Source organism: Gobius niger (assembly GCF_951799975.1).
Source record: "Gobius niger genome assembly, chromosome: 17".
NCBI lineage: Eukaryota > Metazoa > Chordata > Actinopteri > Gobiiformes > Gobiidae > Gobius > Gobius niger.
The window spans coordinates 18,088,120-18,113,380 of record NC_136868.1 but is presented as its reverse complement, the minus strand read 5'-3'; the positions used below and the strand labels follow the sequence as shown (position 1 = coordinate 18,113,380).

The 25,261-nt window shown below is 41.5% G+C and overlaps 1 protein-coding gene across 3 annotated transcripts in view; it reads left to right on the top strand.

Moving 5' to 3' along the window:
- tle2b (TLE family member 2, transcriptional corepressor b) overlaps positions 1-25,261 on the top strand; it is a 245,645-nt gene that overhangs the window by 29,292 nt on the left and 191,092 nt on the right. For 2 of the 3 annotated variants that reach the window (XR_013793773.1, XM_079574582.1), the window contains exons 4-10: positions 1,919-1,963; positions 16,661-16,723; positions 17,451-17,525; positions 18,391-18,571; positions 19,721-19,737; positions 21,538-21,678; positions 24,460-24,513. Coding sequence is in view for 2 of the 3 variants with exons in the window: in XM_079574582.1 (XP_079430708.1) it covers positions 1,919-1,963; positions 16,661-16,723; positions 17,451-17,525; positions 18,391-18,571; positions 19,721-19,737; positions 21,538-21,678; positions 24,460-24,513 (576 nt within the window). In the remaining variant the exon portion in view is untranslated. The remainder of the gene's footprint in view (positions 1-1,918; positions 1,964-16,660; positions 16,724-17,450; positions 17,526-18,390; positions 18,572-19,720; positions 19,738-21,537; positions 21,679-24,459; positions 24,514-25,261) is intronic. The other variant, XM_079574583.1, reaches the window with a different exon arrangement.

Below are 25,261 nucleotides of genomic sequence, written 5' to 3'. Positions count from 1 at the left end.
TTCGCCAACTCAACCAAGTGCTTAAAACAGGGGTGTTGAACTCGTTTGGGTCGAGGACGAAATTCAGCCCCCACGGCAGCTCACGGGCCACATATTTTATAAAGGACTGCGGCCTCATAAATAACAACGACGTGCTACATTAAGTCATTATTCATTCACTCTCACTTGATGGCAGTAAGCTACTAATGTAGCCACAGCTGCCCTGGGGCAGACTGACCATTTACCACATGGCTATAATATGGTGTTTCTATCCTGATCTCTTATTATGTCAGTGCCCTCTGCTGGACACGTGTGGCATTCTTTCCTTTTTGTTAATTTAAGCTGCCCCCCAGTGGCTCGAGTGACCATTGGTTATTTTGTTAAAAATCCAGATCTCCGCACAGGATTTTTTTTTTCATGCTCAGGAGTTCATGCCCCTCAAAGGACCACATTAAATCATGTCGCGGGCCTTGACCTTGACACATGTGGCTTAAAAAATACAAATAAAAAGTTCAGTTTGGTAGGTTCTAACTTTACACTGGCCTATAGTGTAAAGTTAAGACCTACAAGTTTAAACATAAACTTATTTAAAGAAGCTTTGTAAGCAGCTTTTAGATTTGGTTAAAGCTGAACTGGAGAAAAGACGCCCGGTTAAAGTGGGGGTTATGAGGTTTTAATGAGTAAAAAATATGGCAAAAACCAGCATTTTCCAAATTGGTTTAAACTCGTTAATTGTTGTTACATTTCCACTTAATGTGATGTTGTTATCCAGTAATAAAGAAGTGTCGATTTATGTTCAGAAAAGAAACTCACAGACACTCTGAACATGCGCTCATCTAAAGACTAAATACACATAATGAACATGAATACATAAAGCAGTATCTTGTTATTGTCAGTAAGCAATACCAGTGATAATCAGGTGGCATTTAAATGTATTTACTTAGAATTAGCTGAACTTATTTATTGTGTGGTATATTTTTACAAGGACTTTTTTTTTCTCGATTAATTAGTTGCATAACTTTTAATGTGATTAAAAATATGAATCACACTTTACTTTAGCGGCACAGACACACTTTCAGTTTCAACACCGCGTGAAGCCAAAGACAATTTTACTGTCAAACTTGTTTATTCACACAGCTAAGCCGACATAAAGTTATTTAAAAAGATCATTCTCCAAAGTAAATCAAACTGTTATTGCCTTGAATGATCACACCGGACTCAAATGCCTTAAAATGTAGGCAATAAAATATAAGATATACCTCTAAAAAATAAATACAGCCCCTAAATAAATTAGATTTATTAATTACAATGGCCATAATTAACTTTAATGGAGTCCCGCCACTAATTATGACTTATTTTCGACCATAATGATCCTTTTGTCTGTTTTTAAGGTTGTTTGGCTTAATAGAATAGGACTGTTAAATGTGAAAGGGGGTGAACAAAGAGCGGGAAGAGAACTACAGAAAATGGTTGATTATCAGGGTTGTGTAATAATAATCTATTGAGGGCGTTGTGTGCTATTGTGGTTCTATACTCGTGATCAATCTTCTTCTGATGTTGTGCACCGCCCTGTAAGACCAGAGTCAGTACTGTAAATGTACACTATATTGTAAATCTGAAACGTTCATTGTAATGTAGCAAACTGATGTGGCACTGAGTTTAACCATGTTTTTTTTTTTTTCTTTTCGACACAATCGCGCAAAGCAGGTCACGAGAAACCGAACAGAGCACTGTGCTTTTAACCTGGATTCACAACGACTTTGCCACACGATCGCGCATGGCTCACACTGAGACTTTATTATTGACACCCACTCCTGCTACTTTTTATCATTATTTTTATCCAATTCATTAAAACTTTACCAACAAACAGTGCCATATGTATGTGAACAGATGTTTAGAGGGAAAAAAACACTAATAAATTCTCTGTTTGTCTTGGCAGTACTACGAGATGTCCTACGGCCTCAACATCGAGATGCACAAACAGGTAAAAAAAAAAGAAATCTATACAGCATATGTTCTATATAATGTGCGCTTTATAGAAAAGATGAATTTGTGCAGTAGGCGGCGAGTGGTTAATGTTATTTTTGCCTGCTAGTTTTAATGTGTGGGTGGTGTGCTCTTTCATGTTCCCTGTATATGCAAAGTGGTGGCTGGTTTTACTGCAAACACGTTAAGCACATAACGCTGCGTCCCTTTTAGTCAAATTTGGTGCTGGTTTGGATTCACAGTCTTACAAATGAGTTCTGAGGCTCCATATTGCATTTTGTTTTGTTGTTGTGTAGAAATGTCTGGATGCTTTGTAAAAAAAAAAAAAAAGATTGCAGAGTTTAACTCGCACATGCCTTTAGTTAATAGAGTCTGTTTTATTGGGCACACTAATAATGAAATACAAGTGTGTTTATACTACCGCAGCAATCATCAGGCGACGTAATGGAAAAGTTTGCTGAAATCAATATCGCCTCCTTGCTTACTTAATGTTCTTAAGTCAGATTCAGTTCTATGTTCCTCCTAAGAGATGGTACTTTTAACTAAACCAAATATTTGTGAGGTAGTAGTGCGTGAGTAAGTCGAGGATCACTGTTGTGTGTCAATGATCGCTGTGTAAACATGTCAGACGAGACACAGGATCTTCAGTGTTTTTTCAAATGGACAGATCAAATGGCAGCTGGATGTCGTTAGCAGAGGCGCACTTGAAACAGAGAATCCTGGTGTTTTTCCAGTTCAGGTGAAGATAAGTCCAAGTGAAATGAGCCGTGTGTGTATAGTGCATTTTGTGGCCGCCTCGTGTTTGTCCGACCTGGTTCTGCTGATGTGTCACTGGAGCTCACATTGGACTGAAGGGAGACGAGAAGAGGCAGATAGAGACAGGGCTGCACAATATGTCGCCAAATTATCCCCGCCACGTTGTTTGTTGATTTATCGCAAGAAACAAAAATGTGGTTTTAGGGCGTTTTCACACATGTTGGTGGGTCGAGTCCTCCCTAGTTTCAACTGAATTGACTTCATAGTTGGTTCAGTCTGTGTTCACTCGCGCCCGCACCAGACGTCGCACCGTCAGCCATGTCTTACGATCAGCTGTTTAGCGGACTTCCATGACAACGGACACCAACCTGTCAATGTGCCAACATGCACGCATGCGCGCACTACCCTGATGTTACACTGTGATCACTCTCTCTCTTGTGGTTAAATACAAAGAGGCTGATATACAAAGCGAAGTGAAATGACCTTAATCGGCTCATGGAGAGGAAAGCTTTACCCCGTAGCAGGAAGGGAACGAGGGGATAGGAGAGATGTACCTTAATGATATTAAGTTAATACATTTTGCCTCGTCAGAGCAGTTATCCAAAGTCCTCATATAGCACATGTTCATTCTTTCTTTGTGCAAATAAAGGCATGAAAGCAAGAGTAGTTCGGCCCAAGGTCGGCCCCTTTCACACTGTACCCGCTCCAACGCACACTGCGGCTCAGGCCGCTCCAAGATCACCTGTTTCAGCCGGACTCAGAGCGGCTGTTTAGACCGGCTTAAAGTGCTGTGGTTTAATTCACACTGACCGGAAAGTGCTGCTCTCGGGTCGAGACCCCTTTAGGTCGGCCTAACTAGAGCCTGTGTGAAAAACGCCTTTAGACATACTTTTGCCTTGTTTTGGTCCTGATGAATGTTTGATTCTTTGTTATATTCGGCTTTTGCTTTAGATTCATACAGTTTTGAGTAGTCCTTATTCCTGATTAATTTAGATGCGCTACAGTGTCAGCACATCATTCTGTACTCCCTACATACAATTGTGTCATTGTTGAACCCAAAACTGTCCTACATTTATTTTCAAAGCAACATTATGTTGGTTCTTAGCCGCTCTGCACTCAAACTGTGTTTGTCACTCTGTTCTGAAGCTGTAAACCACACCATACATTTAAATAGAATATTGCTTTTTAATAACTTACTCCTACAGCTCCCAGCAGGGGGAGCACCAGTCAAAGTCTTAACCAGTCCTGGCACACGTGTTTCACTGTTGCTTTAATTCTTACAGAGACATAATTTCAAATGATAAAGCATAAAATATCAATGCAAAACAATGTTTTTTAGTCCTATATGATATGTCCACGATGATAGAATATACTGTGTTAAAATGGTTAAGTAAATTGTTAACGCAACAATCAAGAGGGTCCTAGAGTATCACTTTTTTCCTGATATCGTGCAGCCCATTTATGCTTTTTGTTAATTTATTGCAACAGATGGGCATTTACTCATGACCTAGAAGATCAGGCTGAGATGCTTTGCTGTTTTGATTATAAATAGTGCCTTACCAGACGTCTCTACTACTTTGTCATTTCGTATTTTTTGTAGCTTTAATCAGATCCTTCTGTAATCAAACTTTTTCCAAACTACACAGTATATCTGTAGACCATTATTATCCAGGCCGGTGGCGTACTCTGTAAAAGGTGACACTCTCTCTTCATCTCTCCTTCTAAATTGCTCTCCGCGGTTGCCTCGCATGCTGTCACGGCAAACAAGAGGGGGCTGTGTTTTTAATACATTTTACATTGCTCTCAGCACGTCCTGCAATGTCATTTAGAGAGCGCCATTGTTTGATTTTTCATAAAAAACACCCCCAAAATGACAGCCCCTGCTCTCTGCACTTTAACCCTTTAATCATGGTGTCATCCCATCAGCAAGGTAATTATAGCACACAGGCTCCGAACAGCAGGGTTTTGTCCAAATACGTCTAGAGTACATGCTGTATGAGCGAGTGACACACAACTACGCAGTTCTGAAAAGGTAATTTTCGTTATGGCCTGCAACAAGCCGACGAGGGCTGTGAACTGTCAAGACAGACAAAAAATAAAAATGTTTATAGTCTACTGTGATTTTGCAATTATTCTCTTGTCTTGTTGTTTTTTTCCATTTATTTGCACAAAATGTTGTGAACACATTACTTTGTTATTATTATTTCTGATTGCGCCTTTTGTGTATAGATTTAAAAGCAGTACTAAGTAACTTCTTTACCTTAATAAATCCTTTTCGTTGTCCCTCTGGGGCTCTTTCATCTCCCCCTGGTGTCTCTGGCCAGAAAACCACAATTGTAACTTTGCGGCCTACGGGTCGGAGGCCCCAATACACAGTAATGGAATCACGAAGAAGAAGCTAGCAGGCTAACGGGCAAAGCTAACTGCGGGCTAACGCCACATAAACAGTATTTACAAGTTTAAGTGAAAATTATCTCCATTGTGTAACTGGATGTACTATAACCCTCACTCCCTTTGTCTTTTCTGTCAGCGTAATATTTGCTCTCACGGAAAATTAATGAGTAAAAAATTGCAACATGCTATGACACCTGCAGTGGCGCTTATGTCCTCTAGGGGCATGAGTTACTTTGTACTGCTTTAATAGAATCTCTTACTAGTGACCAAACGTGCTGTATTGTCAAACAGGTGCTAACTCGATATTGGCTTTTTAACAGTATTTGTTCTCATTCAATCTGATATGTGAAGAAGCTGATTCAGTTTTGCACGTGCTACTCATTTTGCACATGAGCAAACGCTTGGTCTGATTGTCCTCCTTTATACAGATAGAATTGGCCCTAATAGTTCCCAATATTGCTTTATTTTTTGTTGCAACAACAACAAATGATGATGCATTAAGATCTTCTGCTTCCAACACCCAGAGTGTAATGTCTAGATGATGCTTCTTGTGGGACGTTTTCTGCCCAATAATGCTGAGTGACGAATGAGGCGTATTGATTTTGTTTTTATAAAACCCACAGCAGAAATATTGACAGAGCAATAATCAGAACGGGAAGAGAGAAAGAGAGGCAGACGGAGAGAGACGGGGGGAGCGACCTGCGAACAGCATGAAGCACAGTTTGAGAGAACAGGAGAGGGTCAGGGGAGATGACAGGGAGACATGGAGGAGAATAGTTGAAAATGTGCAGACGGCTAAAGATGATGGGAGCTGTGTGGACTTTACAGAAACATGGCTTCAGAAACAAGGCTATGACGAAACAGGGATCAGACATGAATAGATGTAAAAGATGGAGCCAAAGTATATCAGGATCTATTCGGCCTGTTGCCAACAGTAGCGCAGACAATGGCTTAACCCCCTTTGTCTACTGGAAAGAAACTGACTACTGTTTATTCATATAGAGATGTGAGGATTGTGGTCAATAATTTAATCGGGAGAAGCGTGCCTGAATTTTTCTTCACCCAGAGGACAGAGGACATTGCCAGCCAGTGATGCTTAAATATTTGGCAGCATTTTTTAGAGAGTACAATCAAATCAAAATCTCAATGGGGCCAAAAAAAACAACAACAAAAAAAGACCAATATTCGTGATGATAATTCATGATAATTACAACAAATGGCTCCTGCCTATTAAAGCACAACCCTGATATATAATGCTCAGTATAAATAGTCTATACTGTATAGATAACAGAGTGGAAAATCAGAGAAACAAGAAGCAATATCGCAGATTAATGAAAGTGTTTAACGGGGGGAAAAAAGTCTGCAGATGAATTGCAGGGATGACGGCGGACAGGCTAAACAGGAAGTCTTAGAAGCAGCAGATAAAGACGGAGCCAAGAAAGGAAAGGGCTGCTGAGGGTCAGAGAGACATCAAGACCCGGGCGCCGCTGTTAGAAATAATGAATCATGAATAGATTTAACACTGCGCTGTCTTGTCCCCCTCACATCCTGCCTCTTTCCTCTCTCTATGTCAAAATCAGAGTCATCTCATGTCAGCCGCTAATATATTTTGTTGTTTGCAGAGGACACTATATTACTTGAATAATTGAATCGTTGGCCCTAATTAAAAACAAGGACGTTGAGTTTTAGATTTTGTTTCTGATTAGTCTTGCAAACTGCTCCTTGACTATCTTTCTCTTAATAAACCTGCTACATATGGAAACTATGACGCATAAGACGCATATCTCTATTCCATTATCATATCACATAGACTCTATGGATTCTCAGGAGGAGGCAGCAGGCTATAAGGACTTTGCTCTCCTCTCAGTGGTTGCTCTATATTCATTGATATAGCACTTCTGGGGCCGACACTGTTATTGCCCATATCCACTGCACTACATGTATATTCAGAGACAGGCACGCAGTGGGAGGCAGGGGGCAGCACTGGCTGAGATCTGCTGATGCGCTTCATTAGAAGCTGCTGTGTAGGGTGTGTGGTTTATTATAGGGATCATTTCAGAAGAATTATGGAGGGGCTTTTGAGACTGAAGCATCTGGGCATTCATTTTGATAATGCAAAAGAAAAGCTATTACAATTAATAAAGATGTTACAAAACAATAGGCGTTTCGCTGGACATCTGACTCTTGACTGTTCAAAAATAATGCAGATGTGTGTAATATCATTCCTAATGAGCATACAAAACACTTGAACTCTCTGCTGGCATGGATATGACACTTTTAAAATGGCTAAAATAATAGTTTCATAGCTTTTAGTAGGCAAAGCTAGTAAAAAGGCTTTTTGTTAGAAGCCAGTGAGTGCTACACAATGAATCTGTCTGTGGAGCACCACAAGGTGGGGAACAGTATTTAAAACTCTAGGCAGAATTATTCAAACAAGCATGCATGAATGAATGAATGAACACAAACGTGTTTCATGTTTTCATGAGGAAACAACATTTAAAAGCTCTGAGATCAGGGAAATTGGTCAAATCAGTGGAGCTGAACAGAGCCTTTTAAAACCATATGTAGGAAGATAAACAAGTCGCCACAGACGCAATGCAGAACGCAATCACATGCAGATGTTCTTTGATATTACAGAAATAAAATCATACCATATCATTTATCACATTCAATTAATTAGAGCAACTTTTGCTTTTCTTTACCTTCAAAACTTCTTTCTCTAATCACTTTGATTATTGGGAGCCATGTGTTCTCGCGCCTAACAGCACCAACAGCCTCGTAACTTCACATATAGATCAGCTCTCCACATGTGTTCTCCCTAATTAGCCGTGAGATGCAGAGTAGCCCATACCCTGTGTGGATTTGTCATGGTGAAATGAAACTGCTCATTAAAAAGCCATGCAACCAAACAGTTATGAAAGTTCAAAATCAGTACCAGTGGCATTGACTAATGTGAGGCAAAATGTGTTTAATATATCCCTAGAAAATAGTTGAAAAGTTGAAATGAACTCTCTTGCTGCCCAGTATCATTCACAGCAGGGATGTGACAGTGCGGTAATTTGATAGCAGACATGTGGAAATTACATTGCCCTGCACACCCATTTTACTAACCTGACCAAATAATATTACTTTGGTGAACGGGGTTGTTTTTCCTCGTAAAGTAACAGGCATATGCGCACACACTGTTTATAGGGTGTGCATCTGATTTTGAATTTGGAAATAGCGTAATTTTTTTCTCAATGACAGGAGAACCCATCAGCGGTCCCCTGGGTCTCGCCGGGAAGTGCTTGTACAACTGCAGGTGTAAGCGATTCTCCGCAATTGCAGCGGGACCTGTCACAGTACCAGAAATGGACATATCAGAAATGAACTGCAATATGGGGTTTCCATTTCAACTGGTTCATAAGTCGAGGTGCATAAAAACATGGAGAGCCAGATCTTCCGGACAGTGCTGCTCCACATGCGATGGTCAGCTTCCATTAGCGCCGCTGTTGCACTATGGGCCTGCGCCACTAGTGAGAGGGCGTTGCTTATTAAAAGAGAAGAGGTCGATTGAGGTTTATTACAAGCAGCATATGGCAGCCTCTCATTCATTACCTTGTTTACATCGCACTGCCTTGCGTTCTTCCTTAAGCATTATAAGCTCTCACAGGTCAAACTAAAAACTTTTTTTATCCCATTGGAATTCATTCACATTGGGTCGGCACTCGCTCGGCCGTAATTGTGTTAACGCGTCCCAAACAAAAGCACAGGTTTACCCCCCACTCCTCCACAAGCCCTCTCCCTTAACAGTATGCCGCTCGTGGAGTCTGGTTGGAGGAAAAAGGCTGTTCTCCTTAACATTGTCATTGACCATGAGTGTTTCTCCACCCCACGTACTTCCCACTTAAAGGCGCTAAGTCTGGAGCAACAAGATGTCAAAGTGCATAAAGTTACGCTGACGTTTGCGTTTAGAAACACAAGATCGGGCCTGGAGTCACTGCCATCATTGTGTCACAGCAAAGAGAAAAATACTGCCCTTGACATAGTGAGATCCCAAATGTAAAAAAAAACAAAATAATAAGATTAAAGTTGTGTCCCTGGCACCTCACCCACATTGCCCTGCTCCAGTATGTGGCTGGTTGTTGCCAAAATCCCCATGTGACTCATTTGCTACATTAGAAAGCAGCATGACTAAGCTAAACAAAGGGAAATAGAAGATAGAAACATTAATACATCAGTATTCTTAATGTTTTGCTCTAGACATAGTGCATGAATGTGTATGAACTTTGCCCTTTAGCACTCAAACTGAATGACCTGAGTCGTCTTTATCTTCAAATGTGTTTCTTTCCAGACAGTACGACTCTGTGATATGATAAGCCCATGTACATACAGTACTGTACAGTCTTAACGGTGTTGGACGAGTACATAAGGTGCTGTGTGCAGCTCAGAGCCGGCAGGATATGATCGGAAGCTGTGTTTGATAGTCAGGATGTTCAGCAGCCAGCAGACTGTTCCCCTGTGGACTCCCGAGGACACATGAAGCAGCTGGCTGTCCTTCCTTCCTGCTCGCTCCTTTCATTTCTCCACCAGCAAAACACACACACACACATACACACACACACCTCTGTCACAGAAAGACTCAATAGCCCTAGTCTTTTCTTTTATATGCTTTTTGCTGTATTGTAAAACGCTGCTGGCATTTGCAGTCGTCAATAACATTGTCATTGAGCTAAAACGCACGGTAAATAGAAACATGAGGGAGCGTGCATCTTGGTGCTTAATGAGCCTGAGCTGCCTCTGTCTGTGTGTGTCCCTTTGATGCATATATTCTCTGCAAACTGTGGTATATTTGGCTCAAGTTGTGACCCAAATTCTCCATTTGGAAGACTTGAGAGAGAGAGAGAGAGAGAGAGAGAGAGAGAGAGAGAGAGAGAGAGAGAGACAGGAAGTGTGTTCATTTTCAACTCTCTGGTTAATAATAGGATTGGGCTGACCCCCCTCCCCCTTTCCCCTCTCCATCTCTCTCAGCTGCTTTTTCTCTGTGTGTCATCCCCTTCATCACACAGCCAGTCCATAATCCGCACGGCCATGGTTTGAATTTATGCTAACTGGTTTTATTTAAAGGGCGGGATTAGGACAGCGCTGCCAATGTGGGTCAGCGGCAACAGGCTTTGCAGAGGTCATATGCTTGTCTGTTATGAAGACCGTGATCAGTGATGTGAATATTCAGATGCACCTGTGTCTGGCTTTGATGTCTTACCCACGGGCAGCTGGGTCCATTGGCATACACTGAAGCGAAGTGCGAGGCGATTTATTGTACCTCGATAATAAATATTAAACTCTCGTTACATTGTTTACTGTATTGGTACACCGCAATTTGAATATTTCTGTGCGCGTTTGTTGGCAGTGACAAGTGTGATATGTCATCGTCAAAAGCATCAACTTAAACTTTAAACATGCACTGTAGGCTAATGCTGGCCCTGAGTTTTAGATGGATCTGGGCACTCAAATTTGAGCTTCTTACTTGGTCCTGTTTTGAGCTTTATCTTGGCGTAATGGCATTTGGAAGATCACATGTTTAGAGTGAAAATGTGAGAAGTGTTGCTCTAAGACACTAGCTGAGACCTTGTTGAGCCATATTCAGCCATAAAGTGTGAACCTTAAACACATTTTGCACCCATTGTATTTAGGTTTACTACTTTGTACCAGACAGACTCATTTTGTTCAGGAGCCACATTCATATCTTCTCCTGTCCAGCAAAATCCCAGTGACAAATTCCCCCTTGTTTTTGCTCATCTCTAGAAGCCATGCCTTTGTGTACACATGTGCATATTGTGCGCCTTTGTAACTCTGACTACTCTGTGGCTGATTGCGTCGTGAACAACATGAGTCTGAGGCTGTTTGCAGTCTGTCAATGCAGCTGGTGCTCTGGCACTGTGTGAGTGTGACTAATAGCTCAGTGTAATATCAGAGAAAGTGCGGAGCCAGAGAAGTGATGGTTGGTAGTTAGACCATAAATTCAGCTGAGACTTGCAGATAAAAGAAGCAATAATGTTTGATCATTCAAGGGGATCTTACCATATAATTCTTATGATGTCCTGTAGGGTTGCGCAATTGATTGCAATCGAATCGCAATTGGCAACTCGCAAAAACTACAGTTAATTCGGCTGTGCATAATCATTTCCAAATGACGCAAAGCCATGGGGCAAAATAGTTAGACACAATATCCACAAGAAACCAAAGAGTATTGCACCGTCACAGAGGTGAGGGTTTCTATCTGACGGTGCTGACAACCAAAAGACATGTTAATTTAAATGATTGAAAAAGTCCAGCTTTAGTCATGATCTTTTTAATTTAGTAAACATTTTTTTCTTGATTTAGTCTTTGCGTTACATTTTAGTTTCTGTTTATTTGAATGCATCAAAAAGGTCTTGTATAACATCAGTCATGTTATCGCTCTAGACGGCAGTTGAATATCTTTTTTTCCCTCCATATCAAGCAAACTATTCTTCATATTCAGTGTTTTTTTTAATGCTTTTGTTTTTTTTATTCGCAAAAACAAAAAGGCCCCCACAACGGTGTGTCATGCATTATTCATCTGGTGTGCATACGGTCACCAGTGCAACAGGTGGCTGTGACAGTTTGAGTGTTACCAGCAACCTGCCCGTGGTAGCCATGAATGATGATGATGGACAGTGTTTCTGTCTGTATCTGTGTAGAGATGAACACAATACTACTGTAAAGACCACTATTGAACACAGTTTTGGCAGTTATGACCTACAAATTGACTTAAAACCTCGAAATCTGTGCCCGGTGGCATTGATGGATTGGGTCAAGTGCAGAGGACAAATTTCCCTATAAACTGTACACAGCAAAACATGATATATTGATTTGTTAAAATGTCTGGAATTAAGAACATTTGACCTTAATATGTCAACAACTCAAATAAAAAAAACAAGAAATCTGGCAATAAAATAGTTGTTTTTTATATTTGCAATATAAAAACACTGTCTGATTGTAAGTGTTGTTGTTACTTTCTTATTCAAAGTGCAAAAGTACTTGTTCTATTGGCAGTTAATGTTCCTCACCCACTCAAATCAAGGGCAAATACACTTAATTTAAGAACATTTGACTAGTTTTAGATTACCTTTTGCAGTGAACCCTAACCTTTTAATGTTGTGCAAGTGCCTCCAGCTTACAGTTGTAATGGTGTGATAATTGGCGTATATACAGGGTAACAAAAGTGCCCCGTTTATGCAAATAAACACAAATGAAAAGGGATTGAGTCCAGAAATGAATGTGTGTTGTTTGTATATTGAGCGACAAGTCGATATTGTGACGGGTCCCCTTTAACACATGAAAACCCTCCGCTTGTGTGTGTGTGTTGATGTGCCTGTTAGTGTGTCTTTGCGAGGCGGTGCTTGCTCTGCACACAGCCTGCCGTAGTGTGTGTGCTCTGCTCTGTTTAGATTGCCTCTCTGCGCGCCCTTGCTGCCTTTTTTCTCTGTGTGTGATTTGAGGAGCGTGCACGTGGAGGCCATGTCTGCCTACGTGCACATGTAGCTTGAGCACACACTAGAATTTGTTCTGTGTGCTGTTTTCCTACGCTTTCTCCCTCCCTCTCTCTCTCCCTTTGCGTTTTCCTTCCTGTATAGTGGGGCCATCAATCAGAAGGCAAGGGGGATAGAGGAGAGGAAGGAGCAGGGGGTTGCAGTTGGCTCTGATCCAGGGAAGAGGAGCTGGCATGCTGCCCAGAGGAGCGAGGGAACAGGGAGGAGAGACAGAGAGGAAAGAAAAGTGTGGCAAGGCCATTCTCTGAGAGAGGAGAGCAAAAGAGCAAGGGCAAGTGCACTATGGGAGGAATATAACATACAGACAGTGGGAAGCTGGGGGAAAGTTGGAGGCAGATTGTGCGGAGAGAATTGTCGGGGTCAGTAGAGGTTTGTAAAGCAAAGGAAGCAAAGCAGCCAGGGCCAATCAGCAGGTGACTTTATAAGTCACTGGATGTTGCTAAATGTCTGTTTACAGTTTACATGTGGAATTCTAGACCAGTTCTCTTGAATTTGGCGAAATCTTAAAGTTGGGTAGAGAACATTCTCCTCTGTTTGACCAAAGCATAAATTCTATATATCCCTGCCTTGCTTTTATTGGTCTTTAAGGTTAGAGCATCAGTTTATGTGTAACAGAGCATGGGCAATGTTGCATCTTTTATATTAACTTCATGTATTACATGCTTGTGGTGGCACTTCTTGGCAAGTTCTTTAAAGTTTATGGGTCTCTGTCATGGAAGTTAAATGGTCTGCTAAAGCATCGGCTCCAATAACAGAATGCTTCAGTAGTATATTATAAGAATAGCTGATGTTTTTGAGTCATTGGCCAGACAGGGCCTTGTGAAGGAGAGGCGATCAAAGTATCACAGTCTTCTTCCATAAACCTGTCTGTGCGCTCCACTGAAGGGGGAGTGGGACACAGTGTGGCCCAGCTGGCACAGACCCTCACTGGGCACAGACTCCCAGCATCAGTGCCAATCTCTGCCCGTACGGATCACATTCAAATTCAACAAAGCTTTACTGGCAAGAGGATCATTGTTGCTTGCTGTCACGCTGGGAGACCAAACACAGCACTGATCGGACAGAGGCGATGGCTCGCTGAATATTCCACTTAAACCTGCAATATGCAAATGACTGATGATAAATTAGCCTCATTTTAACACCAGTGCTGTGCATGCTAATTGCTGAAGTTACTGGTTGCAGAATAATTTCAAAGTGTCTTTAGAAAAAACTTTGTAAATTGGATTGAATACAATTGTAGCTTTTGGTAAAGATTTACATCCCTACAAATGTCATGTAGTTGTAGAAGGTTGAAGGGCAGAAAAGAAAAGAAACTAAGCACAACTTAATGCAAATGTGATCTTTAAACTTTTAATTTGTAATACTGATCAAATGTCCCATTGAGATGCAATAAAAGTAGACTAATTTCAATACAGAATTCCAGATTTTTCTTTTAAAAATGTTTGAAAAGTTTGCTTCCACTTTTAAGTACTGTTTTAAGGATATGGATACTTTCCTTGAACGACCTACAGATTTCTCTGACTGGGAGCCTGCGGTGTAGGTTAAACGTGGGTGGTGAAGAAGCTGTCTGTACAATTACAGTCCTTATTGTTTTCTTGACTGGAGTCTGTGCTTCTGTGAGTGATTGTTTTCTACCTTGACACATGGGCTACGCACTGTGCCTTGATTAAAGAGAATTGACTTGTATTCAGAGCAAACATGACCTTTACTATGTATATTTAAATCTACATAGCTTCACTTTCTGACACATCCTTACTGTGGATCCTTATTGCCATTGACTTGCATATCCTGACTTTGAATTGCCGCTTGTAGCTCGGTTACTTATCATGTAAATATGGTATAAACAAAACACCATACAGTTTTTTTTGTGTGTTTGAAGGACACATAGACTTGTGCAAACTCCAGCTGTCTCTTCCTTTCCTAGACTCTGTATATACGCAGATCAGCCCTTATGCAAATGTGCTGTCACTTTGAAAATAACCGTTTTTAACTACAGTATGCTGAAGCACTTTCTCTAATTAAGCATATTTTCACTTTTAATCCTTGTGTGTCCTTTGTGTGAAAATAATAAATGTTTTATTCTAATGACTAAAGTAGAAGTACAAATTCGCCTCGTCGCTATTATATCCCGCCTCACTCTGTCCCTCTGTACCGGTGCCACTTGGCAGTATTTGAGCCCTCAGGTGTTCAGTGACCAGCCCCCTCTCTCTGCTTTGTCTCTGGCCGTGCGTTCCCCCCTTCCACGCGCTCATCCCGTCATCCGGCCGGCCTGTGCCAGCTCTCACTGATGGTAGCGTTTTGGCACTACGGTGCAAAGAGACCGTGCCTTGTTTTGTGTGACACCTGGCTCAGCTCACGCTGCTCCAGCCAGATCACTCCATTGATCTGTTGCAGTTAAAGCCGACGTCTGATTGGCCGGTTCAACGTGCAGCGATGTCCAGGAAACTATCTGGTGCTGCGGTGTCACACCTGTTGTGCACACAGCTCCAAATTTCCCCCCTGCATTTTGACAGATCATTTTTGGACGATTTATTTTAATTGCCACTGCCAGTGACATTAAAGTATGTGTACAAATTGTTTTTGCTCTTTTATAAACAGAGAATTAAACATTCTTAAATCAATTATTTATTTAAATGATGATAATCGTTGATTTATTCAGTTACAAAAACATTTTACATTATGTTTTTATGTTTTTGCATCCTCTTTGGATTGGAAACTATAATCCTGGTCCCCAATAAAGTCATATGTATTGCCAGTGCAGGCCTCTGTAAACACATTTAGTGAGACTGACACATCATGAATATGCTGACAAACTTACATACCATCTAATTGCATTTTTTCTTCACACTTGGTAATATCCAGAAACATACGGCACTGAGCATAAGCCTAACAAGAAGAGATAAATAACAATTATTATAATTATAACAACAATGCACAGGTGATGTCAATATCAACATACGAATAAGCTGCATAACAGATGGAGTCAAGGCCAGAAAGGTAAAGGTGGGAGAGTGAGTTAACATGGTGCGAGGCAGAGTCATGTCGGGAAAAAAATAGAAAGATGAGAGCAAATGAGACAGAGCAGAGGAGATGGAGGGAATGGAGGAAGCATGAATAGGGTAATGATGGCTCAGTGTGAGAGCTGCTGTGAACGGCTGACTGAAGAAGAGAACAAAATGAGGCTGAGGGCACTCACTGATAGAATTAGACACACCACAGAGACGCTATATGCATGTGCGTATGAGGCTTTCGGGTGCATTTGTGTGTGAGGTTTTTGGAGCAGGAAGCGTTCTCTGGGTGAATAATAGCAGGTTTTTGCGTTTAGAGTCCGAGACAAAACTAGATCTTGCCCATTATTCGTGCCACGCTTTTTGTTGTCACATGCAAAGGTTCTGAGATGTTTTTAAAAAATCACCAAAATCACACACAATACAATGCGTTCTAACATTATATGGGTCCATGATGACAACCAAGTATGGAAGGAATGAATAATGTAATGTAAAGTGTCTTTGAGTGTCCAGAATAGCGCTATTTAAGCCAATGCATTATTGCTATTAACATACATTGAATTAATTAATGTCATTTTTCTGCATTTAACATCAGTAACGCATCACAATGTGAATTACATGCAAACTATATTATTTTAAATGATATTTTATTCATCTATCCAAAGTCGATATCCAGTGTAACCTGGGTACATGGAATGGGCTGCATCTGGAACAACATTTGGCTTTAATCTTATGGCGAATTGATCCGCTAATTGAAAAGGTAGAACATTAATGTGGCAACTGCAGAGAGAAACCCCGAAGACAACAAAGAATTACATTAAACAGACAATGAAACTCATAAGAAGTATTTGACATGACATTCTGCAGATAAGACTTAGCGTAATGTAAAGATGGATTTGCGGCTTCTTTCATTATTGTGTTCTCATCATATTTCCTCATTTGAATCCTGCTCTGACTCCTTCTGCTTCTCTCTCTTCCTCACAGGCGGAGATTGTCAAGCGTCTCAGTGCCATCTGTGCTCAGATCATCCCATTCCTCTCTCAAGAGGTAAGTGTCGCCGCTGCCACACACACATTAGAGATGCTCACAGTCGAGGCACTCGTTACACGCATTTGTGTCACGTCGACCTGCAATTACGATTGTAATGTACACTTCTTGAAGGAGGTTTCTAGTTGTAAGCTCTGTACTGGCCATTCCATATTGATCATCAAACACTTCTGATATCATAACAATACAATAATTCATTTGTTGTCCATTATTCTGATGTCCTAAATGTCTGATATCTTGATTAATATTTTGCTTGATGTCTTCAACTCCTGCTTAGTGCTTGTAACCCCTGGTGGTCCAGATCCCCACCTTGGGAACCACTGTTCTGAAGCATAACATGATTTGTGATTCTTGTGAGCATACACGAGTGCGCCCCCTAGGGATGGAAATGTCACATCTCCGTCAGCTCAATCAATATTGACTCTGGGGCTGTGCACTGTGAAGGCACACATGCATGTTTGCGTTAGTGCAACTGATTACACTGGGCTTTAGTGCAAACACGACACATTTTTGTGTATCTTTGAGCATACATGCGTGTCTTAGGCCTGTGTGGACGTGGAGCTCTTTTATGTGCCTCTTTGTATTCTGAATGCAAGCTTACTCAACCTGGTGTTATTTACACAGCCTCTTGCGAAACACTGCATCTATTTTAAAAGTTCTATATCTTTGAAAACATAAAGTAATGCTACGTAACCTTTTCATTCTGTGTGTGACTTTGTCTCTGTAGCACCAACAACAGGTGGTCCAGGCAGTGGAGAGGGCCAAGCAGGTCACGATGGCTGAACTTAATGCCATTATTGGGGTGAGTTGTTGCTGTTCTCCTCTATAACACATTCACTCATACCACTGTAATCTCAAAAATAAAAAGCGTTATATAAAGCGGTCACATCACTCTGTGCAGAGTTGTGATTGCCGTAGCAAGATTGAAACACTTGCATCCGTTAGTTGCAAATGTGGGAGATCATTGATAATATATTCATGAACATTTATCTCTATTCAGTACAATTCAGTGATGACTAACTTTTGAAGTTGTTTGGTAAACCCAGTTTAAATTACACTTGAGTGTTAGAGATGGAGCTTGGGAAATGTTATATTGAGCTCACTCTGGTTTCATCATAATCATTAATTTCGGTTCATTTAAAGCTTTTAATGATTACATTTACAGAAAATATCTACAAGTCCTTTAAATGAAACGAACTGTTGCTCTCATATCACAGCACCTGTAAAAACGTATAAAGTCTACATGTTGCAGTCATACAGTATTTGTATATACGGTGTGCATATGGAAGCACACTAGGCTCTCGTCGCATTACTGTCTACTTAAAGCCCTTTGTTCTCCCTCACTACAAACACAGCTGTCTCCACAGTGTGTGCGTCTGACACAGCCGCACACACCACACTGTTCCCCTCAGGATAATAGCCTTTCTTTATCTCGCACGGCTGCGTTTTGTCTTTTCATTTTCATTGTAGGTTTTTCTCATTCCTTCATTTGTAATCTCCCATCTCATTTTTTTTGTCTTTTCTTTTTTTCCTACCGCTTCTCTTCTTTATTATTTCTTTTTGCTTCTTCCCGTTCCTCCCCATTATGCCACATACTTTCTAACCTCCTTTCCGTCCTCTCTCCTCTCCTTCCCCCGCCCCACCTCCCATCTCCCCTGTGGCCACAGCAGCAGCAGCTCCAGCACCTGTCGCACCACGCCCCCGGTATCCCCCTGACGCCCCACCCATCGGGCCTCTCGCTGGGCGCGGGTGGTTCGGGTCTCCTGGCGCTGACGGGTGCCCTGGGAGTGTCCGCTCACCTGGCTTCAAAAGACGAGCGCAACCACCTGGACCCAGAGCACCTCAGAGGTATCGAAATACACACAGACTGGTACATGAGTATCATTATTACATTTGTAGATCCAAAATAGTTTTTTTTACAGATAAAAACAAGACGTGACTATGACTATATAACACAAGGGGTTAGTATAGGAACAGTTTTTTTTTTTTATTGTAAGGTCAGGGAAGCACTGATGGTTTGGGTAGGTTGGGAATAAATAACTGGAATAATGGTACGGCCTTTAAGCAGGATCTGACAGAGATTATTTAACATCAGTTCACAGAGGTCGTTACTCTCACACTCTTAATCTGCCTGTGTTAAACATCACATTGATGCTTTTGTTTCTACAATTATGCTGTATTGGGAATCAATTACTCTGTGGAATGTTTCAGACGGTGTTTGGAGGTTCTGTGTGGCTGAGTATCACTTTCTGGGAAATGATCCAGACTCAAGCCATTACACATACATCTGCATTTTTAACTTAAGCTGGATTTATTTCATTTTGGAGTGGACACTGTACAGCTGCACACGGTTAAAGTAAATCACTTTGCCGTTTCAAAACGTGAATGCAAGTCATTCCTTTATGTTTTTTAAGCAGGCAAATTATGAGTAATTCACACTGCAAACCACTGATGGATGCAGAACGTGCTTCAATCAGTCATAATATGGACTGAAGTATGCATGACACAATTCAGAAGAAACTCTTTCTTCCAATGAACTTCTTCTCACCTCTATAAAAAAAAACTTATCTCTGTGCTCTGTTTCTGGCACCGGGCCAGGAGAGACTTTCTCATGAATAAAATGGGAGTTTGAAAAGAAGAACGATGAGCGGAAAGGAGGCACAGAGTGCAATCAATGTGTTCATATTGGTGTGTTAGGCTTCAGTGAGAGCTACAGCGGGATGTGCTTTACGTCCACACACAAAGAGGGAGGGAGTGAGTGAACAGATAGCGAGTGCTGACAGAGGCAGAGGAGGAGAGTGTGTGCTTTGTCTAGGGAGGGAAGCACAGTCAAGCCAGTCTGGGATCAGCACAATACCCCCTCTGTATCTTTATTAGAGAAAGGCCTGTTCCTGAATCTAACCTTGGCCATAACTGTTGTTATTATTATCAGGACTGACGTCAAACTTTTTACCCTTCCTTCTCTTTCATGAACTTGGCTCGGTCTGCCTGTCCCAGAGGGAGCCCCGAGCAGGGTGAGTAACATGTATAAACCCAAAATACTGTATGATGATTGTCATGTGTGTGTGTGGCGTTTTTTAAACGAAGACAATGGAGTCAAAACACAGTAAGTAGCTTTGTAGCTACGTATCATCACAACATCGAGACACAGAGGTTCTGTCAGTTAAGCAAAAAAAGGTTTCCACCATAACAAACACCACACTCAATGTTTGAGCCTGCTGTAAGATTAAAAGAAGGATGTAAACTGCTTGAGTAGATCATATTTGTGAGGAAATTAGTCTGCCGTAAAAAAAAAAGGAATAAAATATCAATGAATTAATCTTCCCAATAAGCGCAAGGCTGGGATTTTGAAGTAATTTGTCCATTGTCAATGATATTGGCGAATATATCGTTATCGTGATATTTCTTTTTCATATCGTGATATAGATCTTAGGCCATATCCCTCTGCCCTAGTCCACAATGACTGAACAACACAGACCTTACTTAAAGAGATTTCCATCAGTTGTCAGTCAGTCCTTACGCCAGTGACTCCCACCTGAGGCCCATAGTAGCTGAAAGGTTATAGCAGCCAACAGGCATCAAACTTTTAGTACCTGTTATTTGCAACTCTGGACACTCCTTAAAGCACCTCCTCATCAGGGACAAGTCATTTTATGAATGAGTGAAATAACTAAATGCATCTCTTTCTTGTAAGTCCTTTTTGATTGCATTGAAAGTTATTGGAAGCTAATGGGCTCATTGTAATTCAGTGTGTGTGCGTCATGTCCTTCTCTTTAGATCATGTGTTTTACGGAAACCTTCCCTCTCCCACTGTATCTGTGTCCGAGCCGCACTGGATAGCTGGCTTTCATCACTGTAACTGTTGATAGGACAGAGAGAGGACAAGGTTAGGACAAGGGCAAAATGGGAAAAAAGAAAAGTAAAACTACGTAGGGCAGAGCTGGAAAGAATCATATTAAAATAGCTGAATGTCCTTGTTCTGGCTTTTTATTATAGAATGAAAATGATTTAGGAGAGCCACTGACTTAACTTCCCTTCTCTGCTCTCCATGCCCGCTAGGAAACCCTTTGCATAATTTAATTGCTAAACACAAACTCCAGGAAATGTCCCTCTTGTGAGTTTGAGGTTTGCGCTGAACCATGGAGCATTTCAGCGAGACGCGCACCGAGAAGAGCCCATCAGTGCAGCGTTTCCAAACACAAGAGACTATTAAAGGGTAAAAAAGAATCATACACAGCGAGGGCCATTGTGCGTCCTCTTGGCTGTGTCTTTCCGGTCTGAGTCATAGCTGTCTCCACTCTACTGTCCCTGCTCCCCACCGAGGGACTGACAATAGCAAGTGGCCCCCACCGCACTCCTGGCCCCTGCCCCGACGCTAAACAATGCAACGCTTTGATGGGCTTCCTCCAATGCTCCGAGCGCTGGCTGTATTGTAAATATGTCGGCACAGCTTTATTACCCATTAATGAGGGCCATATTTTACATGAGGACTGGGGTGTCGGGGGGGGGGGGGGGGGGGGGGGGGGAGCACTAATTAGCTTTATAGGCCATCCTGTGTGTAATCTGTAACCTGCTGCTTACGTCTGCTCTTCCCACTGTCCGTGCGTGTGTGTGTGAAATCACATGTATGTGCACTTTTGCCGTGATTTATCTTGGCCTTTACCAAAGCTTGCGTCTCCAGATTGTGCGTGTCTCTATGCGTGTCACTATACATTATGCCTAAGTTGCTGGCCTTGTAGAATGATGACTTTAATTATCTATTTGGCCCATTTTCCCCACTCTTAAGCTAATGCGCTGCCTCCTCTGCCTCTCAGAGTAAATCAGTGTCGTCCACGGACAGCCAGCCGAATGAAGAGCGCCAGGGCCCGTCCGGAGGATACAGCTCTTCGCAGGGGGGAGCCGAGGCCAAGAGGAGGCGCTGCGAGGATAAGGAGTCTCTCCCTCCACACCCCTATGTAACTGTCCCATCTTTACTCCTGCTCAGTGTTTCCTTTTAAAGCTGCGGTTCTCAACTGTTGTCACTTCGGGACCCACCTTCATCCAATTATGACGAACAGACCAACTAAAGCCATTCAATATACCATATTTTCCGGACTATAAGTCACACTTTTTTCATAATTTAGCTGGGGGTGCGACTTGTATATCAAAATATATCATTTTACATGTTTGTTATTTTCCTATTGACAGTCGCTAGACTGCGCTCTAGGCTTGTGTACCAGTATCTGCTACTCCTGTACCACTGAAAATTTTAAAAATGGTACTCAAGCAGCAGAAAAAAAAGTGCGGTGTGAGTGAGAAACATGTAAGGGACTGGCAAAAAGCAGAAGTTACTCTTAAAAATAAAAAAAGCTTATCGCGGACTAAAAGCTAGATGGATGCTTGAACAACGTGATGCCGGGAGAGGCTTGTCAACGGTGCAGTTACACCTCCATGCCCAGGTAGTTTCCAAGGCTGGTGCGACTTATACTCTGACTTATAGTCCGGAAAATGCGGTAGTCAAATTTGCATCATATATTCATCATCACATATTCATCGTATTGTTTTGAGGCAAGAGAAGAAGAAAAAAGGTCCCACAATCCACTTGAGTGTCCCCGTCCCACTAGTTGAGAACTGCTGTTTTGAAAGCGCTTAATATTTGTGTTGTTTTGCTATCTGCCCACATGACACAAGGATATGAAAGGATAATCCAGTTTAGGACAAATATTATAAATTCAGCATTACCATAGAAATATGTACGCCATTTCAGGAGGAAGTGTGGAAAGGAGCCCAGGGACATCTCTGTTATCTGCCGGGTTGCCACATCCAATCCAGCTTTATTTATAATGCACTTTCACCTCTTAATCCCCAACTGAACCGAGCACATGCTCTCCAATTTTACCCAAATCTAAAAGGTTCTTGACTGGAGGTTACATCCTCTAGCCCACAGTGTTACGCCTCATTTGAAAGCTTAGACCTACAAAGCTCATCTAAACTGCTTCCTTGTTTATGTCATCACGGTTTAGTCATTTTTGTCACACTTTTGTCACGTTTTCATTGCTTTTTAATGTAACTGTGATCAAGCCACAAAAATGTGACCAAAACAGAAAACAAAAAGGATGAAACGGTGACGAACATAACGAGGAAGAAGCTTAGGTGAGTTTTGTAGGTCTTAGCTTTCAAATGAGGCCTTATACTGTAATGCTCAACCGGTTTTAGAGGTTAAAAACAACACAAAAAGATTACCAATAAGATCAGTACAATACATTGAACCATAAGAACAGCACAAATCCAACAGAAGACAGTGAATCAATGCATGTTAAAAGCTGAAGGAAAAAGGTAGGTTTTTAGCTGGGACTTAAATTGTGAGTGACTCGGCCTGTCTAAGGTACAAAGGCAGTGCATTCCACATTTTGGGTCCAGCGACAGAAAAAGAGCTTGTGTAAAATAACATTTTAAAATCTCCATCAGCTTTTTTGTCATGGAATGCAACAGGAATCCTAGAAATCTTAGCGGTTTTGATGACACAATCCTAAGCTCTGCACCGGACATTACACAATATACACAAGTTAAAGTCAAGGTAAGGTCCATTTAGATAGAAATAAGAAAGAAAGCGTTCAAGCAAAGCTAAATGTATGAAGGACTACAGACGGAAACGAAAGCAATGCTGTATGCTGTGACAGGTCTATCCTTTTAGTATTTCTTTGAATAAAAAAACATGAATATTTGGCCTCGTTCTGTGCTAGATTACTAAGCACCTAAAAATATTCCAAGAAAAGAAATTGGATTTGAGGCATGTGCTTTCTGACATTGTTGCTGTTGTTTACCAAACAAGTTGTCACTGGGTGCGAGTGATGTGTGCAGACAGTGACATTGCCTGTGACATTTCAGGCCACGCTGGTGTGAGGGGGGGCCCGGGGCCAATTAGAGCCCTGTTTGGTTTGGTTTGGTCCAATAGGCGAGAGCTGAGAGCCAGAGGCGATGTGATGCCAGCAGAAAAGACGGCCAAGGCAGATAGCTGTAATGAATTAGATGACTGTGTGTTTGCAGTCTTGGGGATTGATTGACAGTGGGAGTCTGTCTGTGAAAGATGGCCTCCAGCTAAATCAGTTTGGCACCAACAACAGCGCTCCAAATCTCCCCCATTAGTCCAGTGTGAGAGCGAGCACAGATAGTTTCCACTTTGCGAATGTTTTTTTTCTTTTCCCTTCACCAAGTCGCATTACCGACCCTCAGTCTCTCGGTTTCCCTTATCCTTTGGTCTCCATATCTCTCTCTCTCTCTTACCGGGCGCATGTATACAGCCTTGTTTTGGCGGGGTGTAATTAGGCGCTGATGTCACTCTACACCCATGTCAATAGAAATATCAGGCCATGATCGCATCAAAGCTCAGTTGCCATGACGACTAAGTGCCATCGTTCTCACCCCAGAAAAGCGAAGAGAGGGAGCGAGCAGGAGGGAAAGAGGAGTGAGAGTGGCATGGATGGATGGAGTGTTTTTATGTGTACATTTCTATGGTGTTGGGGTGTGGGAGGAGTCTATGTGTTCAATGTTGTATAGTGAAGAGACAGTCAGGGAAGCAGAGAGCAGCCTGAGTTATCGACATATTGATCCGTGTTCGCTTCTGCGCAGGCCTCTGTCTTTTTATGATTCTCCGCCTATAGGTACACTACACATCTGCCAAGAAGCGACAGGAAAATGGGCTTGTTTTGTTCTAAGAGGTATTGACAGATTCTGTCTATTCTATCTTTCTTTAACAGGACAGTGATGCGGAAAAGAGTGAGGACAACCTTGTGGTGGATGTCTCAAATGAAGTAAGTGTAACATAGCATTTTTGCTGACTTTTCCTTTCTTGCTAAAATAATAAATTATTCTTCACATGTGTTGCCTTGACCAATCTATGTTTCAATTTATTGCCTAGTACCTGTGGGTTTTACCCATTGTATCTGGCACCCAGTGGAAGGGCTTCCTTAAAAACTAAATACTAATATAAACATAAACAACTTTTAAAGAATAAAAAGTCTGGTTAAAAGGGACTATGTTAAAATTATGTATTTTCCTTAATATAGAAGCTGCAGTTACACATAAGACTTGAGGTGGCAGTAGTGAGTATAAAATGATCAACTTGCATCTAGCCCCTTTAAATGAAGAAATCAACATCATATTTGTTATCACTTAAAACTATATTTTACATGAACATATTTACTATATACCACTCTACTTCTAAATATAATTAGTAATTAAATGTATTCAGTCAGTTTCAGGTATTTGCAAAGGCCAAATCAAGTTATCTGCGTTTAAATCGGACAAGCAGATATTGTTAATGTGAGTCATGTATGTTAAAAGCAATGAATTTGTATGGGCATGGGAGTATCACAAACAATAAATGCAGACTACACAATATTTCACTCAAAGCACTGAAGTACCACCTTGGTTTGCATCTTCAGCCAATGTCTCCCCTGAGCTGCATGGCCACCTCCAGCGTTAACTCACCATTTCCCGTTTCCTTTCCAGTGTGGAAAAATGTTTTACGCTCACAAACTCACACTTCGCTCCCACATC